Genomic DNA, 12057 nt, shown 5'->3' on the forward strand with positions numbered 1-12057 from the left:
CACTCACTCACTCACTCACTCACTCACTCACTCACTCACTCACTCACTCACTCACACACACACACACACACACACACACACACAGCAAGTATGGAGTGACAAAGTGCGGTGCTTAAAGACATACAGAGCCTGCAATAGCATTTCCATATTCTCTAGGCCGTGCCGAGTTCAACGAGATGCCCCGCTTGATCGACCGTGAAAGAAGTAGGCCCAAAATGAAGCCTGGCCCTAAATGTCATTTGCTTTTGGGTGACAGTGAGAGAACCGTTAGGGTGAGAAGCACAATTCGACGTCAGGTACGTTCCCGAGGTCCTCCCGATCTGTGCAAACCTAACCTTGACTGTGTGACATTAACCCTTAACAGTTAATCAGGGTTTTTTATCTCACAGATTACAATGACCTCTCTGCCCATATATATATATGCCAATGACCTCTCTGCCCATAGGAATACATTGTCTGCTCCTCTAAAGTCAACTTGAAGCCTATGTGGGTTATGAATGCCTTATGAACCTGTCTTCAATGACAGTGCATCAGGACACTATGAGGTCTACCTGTGTCGATTCTAAGCTCCCTGAAGCAACCGGAAGTGGTTAAAATCACCCTAAACGTGTTTTTCCATACCCAACCAGGAGTTTGTGATAAATAGTGCATTCAACCCTGTGTAAATCGGTCAGTTCTTGACGTAAACACTTAAAACTCAGGATTCTGTAAAGGCATACCCCAATCAGGATATGAGTTGAATTATAGCTTCCTGTGCCAACCGGAAGTGCCTTAAATGGTGTCAGAGGGGCTGTTTCGAAGGGTTAAAAAGGTCAGATATTTTCAAAACTTCATGTGTGATTAGGCAACCCCCATGAACTGTAAATCAGTCATTTATCCCATAAAATTTCAAAGAAAAACGAAATCACACACAAACACAGCTTGGAAGGATCGACATATTGGGGTGCGTAGAGACAGACAGTGCCGGCAATAGTTACCTTTGTTTGAGCTAAAAAAATAACCGTCAGACCTAGAGTTCTGAAACTTTAGAAACCTGTTCTAGACCTCAGGTCGATAGTGCGTGGTGAGTTACGTGGCTTTAGAAGGTTCTCGGACCGAGAAACAGCCTTGTATATTTGCAATAACTTCAATTCATTTTTGCATCACGAAAATGCCGACATTTAGAAATGTCCCAGAGTCTCAAGACTAGGTGCATTGCAACCGCCTCGGCCCATATAGACAGACCCCAATGTTTCTATCTGATTGCTCATTCATTCTGTTGCAAGGCATGGAAAAAAGTGGATTTTCAGCACCAAGTAGGGTCTTGCTCGGGCACCAAATGACCTATCGAGCCGAAACTTGGGATTCGGGGTCGCCTTACATAGGCCTACACATAATGTCAGAACTGGACCCGCAGCTAGAATGTAACTACGTGTTTTACGTTTTTACAATGTTTTGAACAGAAGGCGTTGTGAATTTTGGGCCAGCTCTGAAGTATGTGATAGGTGGCTTCTAAACGAGTTGGAAAAAGTGGGTGTGGTGTCAGTTTGTATCAGTTTGGTGTCAGAATGATATCTAATGGACAGAAGGAAGGTGACTTGATGGTGACTTTGTCCATTTGCAATATGTTTAAACAGTGAGGTACCATCACCAAAGTGACATTCTGAAATCAACCCTAACGAGCGATGGAGAGGAACCAGAATCACTGCCCAGCCATCCCGAGTTCATCGGGCCAGTCAATTTAGCATTTCTGCAGGATTTTTGAGCATGACAAATTCGTGATGGTAAATGCCCATTGAAACATATTGCAAATGCACGTGCATTTGCAATATGATTCAACAGTGAAAAAAACATCACCAGATGGACATGATGAAATCAACACAACAAGCGATGGAAAGGAACAACTATCACTGCCCGGCCATCCTGTGTTCATCAGGCCAGTCAATTTAGCATTTCTGCAGGATTTTTGAGCATGTCAAATTCGTGATGGTACATGGCAAATGGACATAACATGCTGATTTGGCATTTTCAAATCTTTCATACTGCATTTGGACATTTCTTATGGCATTTCATTTTTGTCCATTTCAGGGGGGTGTTCCCTTACTCATCTAGCTCCACAATGAGATAGAGGGCAGGCCAGGCAACAGGCAGGCCAGGCAGCAGGCTGTTAGCCAGCCAGCCAGCTTAGTGGAGTCTGCCACTAGCACTGTCAGTGTAGTCAGCTCAGCTATCCCCATTGACATCATGTCTGTGCCTCGATCTAGGTTGGGCAAAACTAAACATGGCGGTGTTCGCCTTAGCAATCTCACTGGAGTAAATACTTCCTCCATTCTTGTCATTATTGAAAGAGATTGTGATATCTCACATCGCAAAATAGGGCTAGATCCCTCACTTGCAAGGCAGTCATAGTCAATTAACGAAACACTGATCATAATGTTGATGTAACTGGCCTGACTGAAACATGGTTCAAGCCTGATGGATTTACTGTGTTAATTAAATTAGGCCTCTCCTGGTTATACTAGTGACCATATGCCCCGCATATCCCACATAGGCAGAGGCGTTTCTAATATTTACGACAGCACATTACATACGTCTTTTGAGTTTTTATTCATGAAATCTATGCAGCCTACTCAATCACTTTTTAGTGTGTTCTGTCCAACATGTCTCCGGACCTACTCATTGCCACAGTCATAACCTGGATCTAGTTTTGTCCAGTGGAATAAATGTTGTGGATCGAACCACCATCTTATTACGTTTGCAATTGCAACAAATAATCTGCTCAGACCCCAACCGAGGATCATCAAAAGCCGTGCTATAAATTCTCGGACATCCCAACAATTCCTAAATGCCCTTCCAGACTCCCTCCACCTACCCAAGGCCGTTGGAGTACAAAAATCGGTTAACCACCTAACTGAGGATCTAAATTTAACCTAGCGTAATACCCTAGATGCAGTCACACCTCAAAAAATCAAAAGAAAATTTGTCACAAGAAATTAGCTCCCTGGTATACAGAAAATATCAGAGGCCTGAAGCAAGCTTCCAGAAAATTGGAACGGAAGTGGCTCTCCACCAAACTGGAAGTCTTGGAAAAGACAGTACTGTGCAATATCAAAGAGCCCTCACTGCTGCTCGATCACCCTATTTTTCCAACCTAATTGAGGAGAATAAGAACAATCCTAAATGTATTTTTGATACTGTCACAAAGGTAACTAAAAAGCAGCATACCCCAAGAGAGGATGTATTTCACTTCATCAGTGATTAATTCCTGAACTTCTAAGACGAAAAAATCATGATCATTAGGAAGCAAATTACGGACTCCTCTTTGAATCTGTGTATTTCTCCAAAGCTCAGTTGTCCTGAGTCTGCACAGAACTGCCAGGACGTAGGATCAATGGAGACACTCAAGTTTTCTAATCCTGTATCTCTTGACACATGAAAATAGTCATGTCCTCTAAACCTTCAAGCTGCGTACTGGCCCCTATTCCAAATTCCTGTGCTTGCCCCTCCTATGTTGAGCATAATGGATGGTCCAAACTCTCTAAAAGTGGCAGTAATAAAGCCTCTCTTGGAAAAGCAAAACATTGACCCGGCCGATATCGAATATCCTATTCCTCTAAAAAAATAATAACAATAATATTACCCAGCATCTCTCTGCCTTCCTGAAGACAAATAATGTACATGAAACGCTTCAGTCTGGTTTAAGACCTCATCATAGCACTGAGACTGCACTCATGAAGGTGGTAAATTACCTTTTTAATGGCATCAGACCAAGGCTCTGCATCTGTCCTCGTGCTCCCAGACCTTAGTGCTGATTTTGACACCACCGATCACCACCATTTTTTGGAGAGATAGGAATCCCTAATTGGTCTACACGGACAAGTTCTTGCCTGGTTTAGATCTTATCTGTCGGAAAGATATCAGTTCATCTCTGTGGAAGGTTTGTCCTCTGACAAATCATTTGTAAGTTTTGGTGTGCCTCAAGGTTCCGTTTTAGGACCACTACTGTTTTCACTATATATTCTACCTCTTTCACTGCTATGCGGATGACACACAGCTGTACATTTCAATGAAACATGGTGAAGCCCCAAAATGTCCTACCCTGGAAGCCTGTGTTTCAGACATAAGGAAGTGGATGGCGGCAAATGTTTTACTTTTGAACTCGGAGATCTTCTGTTGGATCTGACAATTCATCTTGATAGTTGTACAGTCGTCTAAAATAAAACTGTGAAGGACCTCGGCATTACTCTGGTCCCTCATCTCTCTTTTGACAAACACATCAAGAATATTTCAAGGAAAACTTTTTTCCATTTTTGTAACATTGCAAAAATCAGTATTCTTTTGTCCAAAAATTATGTAGAAAGGCTAATCGGAGCTTTTGTTACTTCTTGATTAGACTACTGAAATGCTCTACTCTCCAGCTACCCGGATAAAGCACTAAATAAACTTCAGTTAGTGCTAAACACGGCTTCTGGAATCTTGACTAGAACACCAAAATTTATCAAATTAGTCCAGTGCTAGCCTCTCTATACTGGCATCATGTAAGGCTAGGGCTGATATCAATATTTTTCTGCTAACCTATCTCTCCAATTTGGTCCTGCCGTACACACCTACACGTACGCTACGGTCACAAGACGCAGGTCTCCTTATTGTCCCTAGAATTTCTAAGCAAACAGCTGGAGGCAAGGGAGTTCTCCAATAGAGCTCCATTTTTATGGAATGGTCTGCCTATCGATGTGAGAGACGCAGACTCGGCCTCGACCTTTATGTCTTTACTTTAGACTCATCTCTTCAGTAGGTCCTACGATTGAGTGTAGTCTGGCCCAGGGGTGCGAAGGTGAACGGCAAGGCACTGCAGCGTCAAAGCGCTCTCCCTCGCTCCCCTCCCGGAGGACGTGAGCAGTAGGACCATGTCTCAGGACTACCTGGCCTGATGACTGTCCCCAGTCCACCTGGTTGTACTGCTGCTCCAGTTTCAACTGTTCTGCCTGCGGCTATGGAACCCTGACTTGTTCACCGGACATGCCACCTTGTCCCAGACCTGCTGTTTTCAATTATCTCATTTGATTTGGGTGCTCAGGGTCCCATCTCGCTAAGAATTTAACTCCAATATTTGCCATACATGAAATGTCAAAGAGTGAAATTCTGAGCAAGTTCCCTTCCAGTGATGTTGCCTATATACTGAAGGAGGTCAGTAAATGGGTGGGTAACTGAACTACAAATCCTATTATCCAATCTCTCAAGTTAACCCATGGAACCCTAGCATCACTTGCAGCTCATTGGTGGACTCGATAGGAAGGCTGTGGTCAGTTAAGTCCAGCCTTAGGAAAATGTCACCCGAGTTGCTTCCCTCTGATTGGCTGATTTGATTGTCACCTTCCAAGATTGGTCCACACTGTAGCCCTCTGAGATATAAAATAAAGAATGGAGCAGGACACACAAGTCAACTCCCTCCCTGAATTGCACCTTCACTTTTCTAACCACATATCCCGTTTGCATTCCCGGAGCCCCCCAGCATAAAACCTAAAAAGCCCTGATGTGGGGAGTGAGTCAACTCTTTAGTCATAGACTAGATAGCCAATTTTATTACAGACATAAATACTCCTGTTTAATCGCTGTCACGGTCCTAATTCTCTAAAATAACGTTGGAGGTGGCTTATGGTAGAGAAATAAGCATTTCATTATCTGATAACAGCGCTGGTGGACAGTCTTGCAGTCAAGCCTGCCAATTGCACACTCAACTTGAGACATCTGCGGCATTGTGACAAAACTGTACATTTTAGTGGGATCTGGGATCTTTTATTTCAGCACATGAAAGGATTTGACATATTGCATTTATATTTGTGCAGTATAAATGGCTCAATATTACTTTGACAGTAAACAATACCATCTGTAATCATTACACTCAATAAATCCATGCCAGGGGCTTGTTTAGCACGCCTTTTCCTTTAGTCAACGATCAGCTCCTTTGTTGTGCTCACATTGAGGGAGAGGTTGTCCTGGCACCACACTGCCAGGTCTCATCATTGTCAGTGACCAGGCCTACCACTGGTGTTGTGGTGCACCTCAAACTTGGTGTTTGAGTCATGTTTAACCACGCAGTCGTGGGTGAACAGGGAGTACAGGAGGGGCCCAAGTGTTGAGGATCAGTGTGGCAGACGTGTTGTTGCCTACCCTTACCACCTGGGGGCGGCCCATCAGGAAGTGCAGGATCCAGTTGCAGAGAGGTGTTTAGTCCCAGGGTCCTTAGCTTTTCCAACCACACTGTAGCTGGGAAACCAGTCACCCTCAAATGGTGCACCTTCAGCCCCTTGTCAGCTACACTGGGGTGGAACTAGTGAAAGCAATGTCCAAAAACATTGCCTGAAACTTGATTTTCCAAAATAACTGGAAATTGAGGAATCTGCTTCTAAACTGATGCACCCAATGTGGTAGGATTCTGACCCATATTGCAACAGACTAGATGGAACTACCAAAGCCTTCATTTCTACACCGCTGGGTTGACATTTGCTATAAAGCAGTCACATTAAAATGTAGAAAATCCATTTTGGCCCGAGTGTAATGTTCACGGAACTACGCTATTCTATTGAATCCCACATTCATCCAACTCAAACCTTGCCTCATTATTACAAACTTCAATTTTCCCCCTGAAGTTCTACCCATTGATATGAAATGCTGAGACCAGACCATTCAATGCCTTTCACATTTTATTAATCCAAAGAGTGCAGTAGATCTTCACATTCGTTTGCTGGTCCTCTTGTATGACATGCCAGACAGAGTCATGGTCTGAAAAGAGAAAGCATCTGTAATCATTACACTCAATAAATCCATGCCAGTACACTATGCTTAGCAAACCGGACGCGCTCATTCACACACACTAAAAGCGATCAGGACATGCAGGTTGAAATATCAAAACAAACTCCGAAACAGTTATATTTGGGGCAATAAGCATTTAATATTTATGGCAATTTAGCTAGCTAACTAATTTGTCCTAGTATATAAACATTGGGTTGTTATTTTACCTGAAATGCACAAGGTCCTCTACTCTGACAATTAAGCCACAGAAAACCAAATGTTTCTCATCATCTCACCTCCTTTTTATGGCGGTTGACTACCAACGTTACCACTGACCAGAGTGTGGACCTTAAAGTTAATCTTTCAAATCACCCACATGGGTATATGCTCCTAAGTACCAATGAGGAGATTGGAGGCCAGACTTGCAGCACATCAAATTGAACCAATTTCTATTTTAGCACCTGGCCACGCAGATGCTTGCTGAGGCGCGCGAGCTGTGTGGGTGCAATGATTGAATAACACGTACATTTATTTTGCGACGCGAGCGGTGGGGTCAGCATGTACTTAGAACATTGGCGGCAGCAAACTGTTGAATTGCGTTCACGGCACTGTCATAGACTATCCATTTTGTTAATGCTATAAAATAACCCTGAAATTGTGTCGCGTCGTGAAACCCCCAGCCATATGCCCCAGACTCACGTTGACGAGGGTGTTTGCGTCTGTAAGTTCTGTGACATATTCGATCCCATTCAGGATGGCCGTCAGCTTGTTACCTTCCCTCATCACCACAGACTGAAACAGGAGAGGTCAACGGTTAGATCTGAAAGCAGTGGTCACCAACTAGGACCAATTTAACAGGCCCAAGTTGGATGGCCATATATGGAGAAGAAAGAAAAAAAGTGTGACAGTGTGCATCAGGTGTGTGAGTTGGTTTTGAGACATAACTGTGCGCCCAGTCCCTGGAGAGCAGAGGAGATTCTGCCAACGAAAGTCAGTCCTCCCACAGCATCACTGGGACCTGAACTAACCATAGTGACCCCATATCAGCTGAACTTATAGTTTAGTTAGATACTGGGTGTATATGTAGGGAGATGGATAAACCCAGGCTACATGTATGAAACTCATGGTTGGGTTGTGACATGCGCCACCCACATTGACCATCCCCCCGGTCGGCGACTCGAGCTCCGTCTCCTGGCCAATGGTGAAGGAGTTGGTGAGGATCTTTGTCCCCGTGGTGACAGTCACCTTGAAGTGGTCTCCAGTCTCCTCAATCTCAGAGATGCTCTTGAGGTCTTTGCCCTCCTGGATAAGCTCATCAGGGAGACCTACATGTTTGCGGCAGCGAGAGAGTCATATGCGGTGCTTTTTAGTACTACAAAAAGTTCATGAAGTGAGACATGAACACTGAATTATTACTGCTGAAGTGAAGCGCTGATGCACTATAATATGGCAACACAATGATCTGAATGCATTCCCAGCGAGCACATAACATTCTGAGGACCATACGTTTTAAGACTTGGTTATTTTGCATACCACATTATGGTGCAGGACAGTTGCTTGGCTTTGGAACATTCTCATTAAGGAATTTGACAAAATGTTATTTTCTTGGCATTTCATTATTTGGTCAGAATATTTCCTGAAAGTTCTAACATTTAATTTAAGGTAAAGTTCTAGGAACATTAGTCATTTTACATTGGGAATGTTCTCAAGTTGTTCAGCTGACTTTAAATATTCTCCTGTGGGAATGTCAGTGCTTCAGCATAATGTTCTGTAGGTTCTCATAGTTACAGTTAAAGTCATGTTCTCAGAACACTAAGAACTTGCCATACAAAAACATTGATCAAAACACATTCCGTTCTCAGCTTCAACAAACGCCATCTTTTCTTAAGTGTGTTGAACACAGTAGTTGGCCACACCTGATCTTAATGAGTGCTTGTTCCTGTTGAAATGGTCTGAATAGACTAAATTTATCCACTTTCAATGAGTTACAAAACTAATGCATGACAACTCCATCCTGGTGGCACAGTGGATTAATTCCATGGATAGAGGACAGAAGAGCATAGGTTTGAATGTCAATGACACAATAAATCATTAATGCCTAGGCAAATCATTTAACAATCCCATTGGTGCTGGAAGTTCAAAATAGTTAGCCCAAACCAAACTAGCGGTGTTAGGTCTTAAATTAAACATTCAGTGAAAGTTGTTCAAAAAAACCTAACACCATTTCAAGTAACCATTGCATTCGCAGTCACCATTGATCTTCATTACTGAAAGGACTACGACTTCAGAAATTAACACCCCAAGTCTAATCAAATGTACAAACCCAACTGCAAGACTTACCAACAGCCTCCATGAAAGACTCAAAGTTCTCATGTGACTCCATCTGGTATTTCCCTGAGAAAGACATGGTGACTATAAGACAGTGACAGTAGAGTCAGCCACAGCTCCCTGCTTGTCTTTATACCCTCATCTATCCAGCCCTGCACTCATTAACTAACTAAAGGTGTCTACAATTGAGAACCCCTCCCCTCATATCTTCCCTGCTACTTGCCTGTCGGCACAGATCTAGGATCAGCTTCCCAGCCAAGGGCAACTAATCTACATCGCAATGGTCAACTTTATTGTACTCCACTTCTCATCCTCTCTTCTTCTACTTTGGCAGTGTGAGTGATCATTGATCTGATTTGATAAACAAGGCCTCCTCGACTCCTTAGAAAAATGATAAGCAGTCTCATCATTGTAATACAAGTGTATGGATCAATCAACACATTTCAAATTCAACTTGACTTTATCTCGCTATACACCTGTGTTGAAATTAAACTAGGCTACATTGCACTTTGAGTTGAGAGGTGTATTTTGTCTCCCTGCACTATAAAAAAGTTGAATCAATGTACAATTGTAAGGCAGCAGATAAATCAAACCAACATACAGTGTTGACTTCCAAAAACAAACATGAAATTGTAATTAGACTCAACAAGTTTTTATACATTCAGCTCACTGTGAGCAAAGTTTGTTGAGTGAACAAACATTCACCCATTAGCTACATTTATTTTCCTTCTGAAGTCCAACAAACTCAGAGAATAACACTGATAAATCAATTGGTTAAGTGAAGACACTTGCCAGTCGGTCAGCGCATGCTCAGAGTACACGTCCTGGTAATCATTCTAGACCTGCGGCCTTGTGAATGTTGACCTGTTTAAAGCTCTTACTCACATCTGCTACGGAGCGCGTGATCACACACTTGTCTGGAACAGCTGATGCTCTCATGCATGTCTCAGTGTTACTTGCCTCGAAGCGAGCATAGAAGTAATTTAGCTCGTCTGGATGGCTCGTGTCACTGGGCAGCTCTCGGCTGTGCTTCCCTTTGTTGTATGTAATAGTTTGCAAGCCCTGCCACATCTGACGAGTGTCAGAGCCGGTGTAGTACGATTCGATCCTAGTTCTGTATTGACTTTTTGCCTGTTCTATGGTTCGTCGGAGGGCATAGCGAGATTTCTTGTAAGCTTCCGGGTTAGAGTCCCGCTCCTTGAAAGCGGCAGCTCTACCCTTTTAGCTCAGTGCGGATGTTGCCTGTAATCCATTGCTTCTGGTTGGGGTATGTACGTACAGTCACTGTGGGAACAATGTCGTTGATGCACATATTGATGAGGTCAGTGACTGATGTGGTGTACTCCTCAATGCCATGGGAAGAATCCCAGAATATATTCCAGTCTGTTTTAGCAAAACAGTCCTGTAGCTTAGCATCTGCTTCATCTGACCTCTTTTTTATTGACCGAGTCACTGGTGCTTCCTACTTTATAATAATAATAATAATAATATGCCATTTAGCAGACGCTTTTATCCAAAGCGACTTACAGTCATGTGTGCATACATTCTACGTATGGGTGGTCCCGGGAATCGAACCCACTACCCTGGCGTTACAAGCACCATGCTCTACCAACTGAGCTACAGAAGGACCAAATGACTACTTTAGTTTTCACGTGTAAGCAGGAATCAGGAGGATAGAATTATGGTCAGATTTGCCAAATGGAGGGCGAGGGAGAGCTTTGTACTTGTCTCTGTGTGTGAAGTAAAGGTGGTATAGAGTTTTTTTCGCCCTCTGGTTGCACATTTAACATGCTTGCGGAATGAGGTAAAACGGACTTAAGTGTCCTTGCATTAAAGTCCCCAGCCACTAGGAGTGCCGCCTCTGGATGAGCGTTTCCCTGTTTGCTTATGGCCGTATACAGCTCATTGAGTGCGGTCTTAGTGCTAGCATTGGTTTGTGGTTTTAAATAGACAGCTACAAAGAATATAGACGAAAACTCTCTTGGTAAATAGTGTGGTCTACAGCTTATCATGAGATACTCTACCTCAGGCGAGGAAAAACTTGAGACTTCCTTAGATTTCGTGCACCAGCTGTTGTTTACAAATAAACATAGACCGCAACCCCTTGTCTTACCAGAGGCGTCTGTTCTATCCTGCCGAAAAGCGTAAAACCTGCCAGCTGTATGTTATTCATGTCGTCGTTCAGCCACGACTCAGTGAAACATAAGATATTACCGTTTTTAATGTCCCATTTGTAGGATATACTGTATGTGCTCGTTGCTCATCTATTTTATTATCCAATGATTGTACTTTGGCTAATAGGACCGATGGTAAAGGCAGATTACCCACATTTCCCACCTTACAAGGCACCCAGACCTACATACCCGATATCTCCATCTCTTTCTCCTGCGAATGACTGGGGTGAGGGCCTTGTCGGGTGTCTGGAGTAAATCCTTTGCATCTGACTCGTTAAAGAAAAACATATATTCTTCCAGTACGGGGTGAGTAATTGCTGTCCTGATATCTAGAAGCTCTTTCTGGTCATAAGAGATGATGGCAGAAACATTATGTATAATATGAATTACAAATAAAGCTGTTAAACACACACAATAGCACGTTTGTTTAGGGGATCGTAAAACGGCAACCATCTCTTAGATAGATCGCTGGTAGAAAACTGTTTACTACATCCCAAAAGAGAAACTTTGTAGATAATTGGCCCTCTTTCTGGGACTCACCCACAAACAGGACCAAGCCTGGCCAGCTGAGGATTGATGGACTCCATCCTAGCTGGAGGGGTGCTCTCATCTTATCTATCGCATAGACAGGCCCCTAACTCATCTAGCTCCACAATGAGATAGAGGGCAGGCCAGGCAGCAGGCAGGCTAGGCAGCAGGCTGTTAGCCAGCCAGCCAGCTTAGTGGAGTCTGCCACTAGCACTGTCAGTGTAGTCAGCTCAGCTATCCCCATTGACATCGTGTC

The 12057-nt window shown here is 43.4% G+C and overlaps 1 protein-coding gene across 1 annotated transcript; it reads right to left on the reverse strand.

Annotated features, from left to right (window-relative positions):
• Window positions 1-6670: 6670 nt before the first annotated feature.
• Window positions 6671-9279, reverse strand: LOC118394258 (fatty acid binding protein 1-B.1-like). The gene is made up of 4 exons (XM_035787472.2): window positions 9112-9279; window positions 7924-8096; window positions 7471-7563; window positions 6671-6762 (listed from the first exon to the last, which is right to left on the reverse strand). Exons 1-4 carry the CDS (start codon window positions 9176-9178, stop codon window positions 6712-6714), a joined length of 384 nt encoding a protein of 127 aa, XP_035643365.1. The 5' UTR covers window positions 9179-9279; the 3' UTR covers window positions 6671-6711.
• Between the last annotated feature and the right edge of the window lie 2778 nt (window positions 9280-12057).

This window comes from Oncorhynchus keta, chromosome 14 (genome assembly GCF_023373465.1).
Source record: "Oncorhynchus keta strain PuntledgeMale-10-30-2019 chromosome 14, Oket_V2, whole genome shotgun sequence".
Lineage (NCBI taxonomy): Eukaryota > Metazoa > Chordata > Actinopteri > Salmoniformes > Salmonidae > Oncorhynchus > Oncorhynchus keta.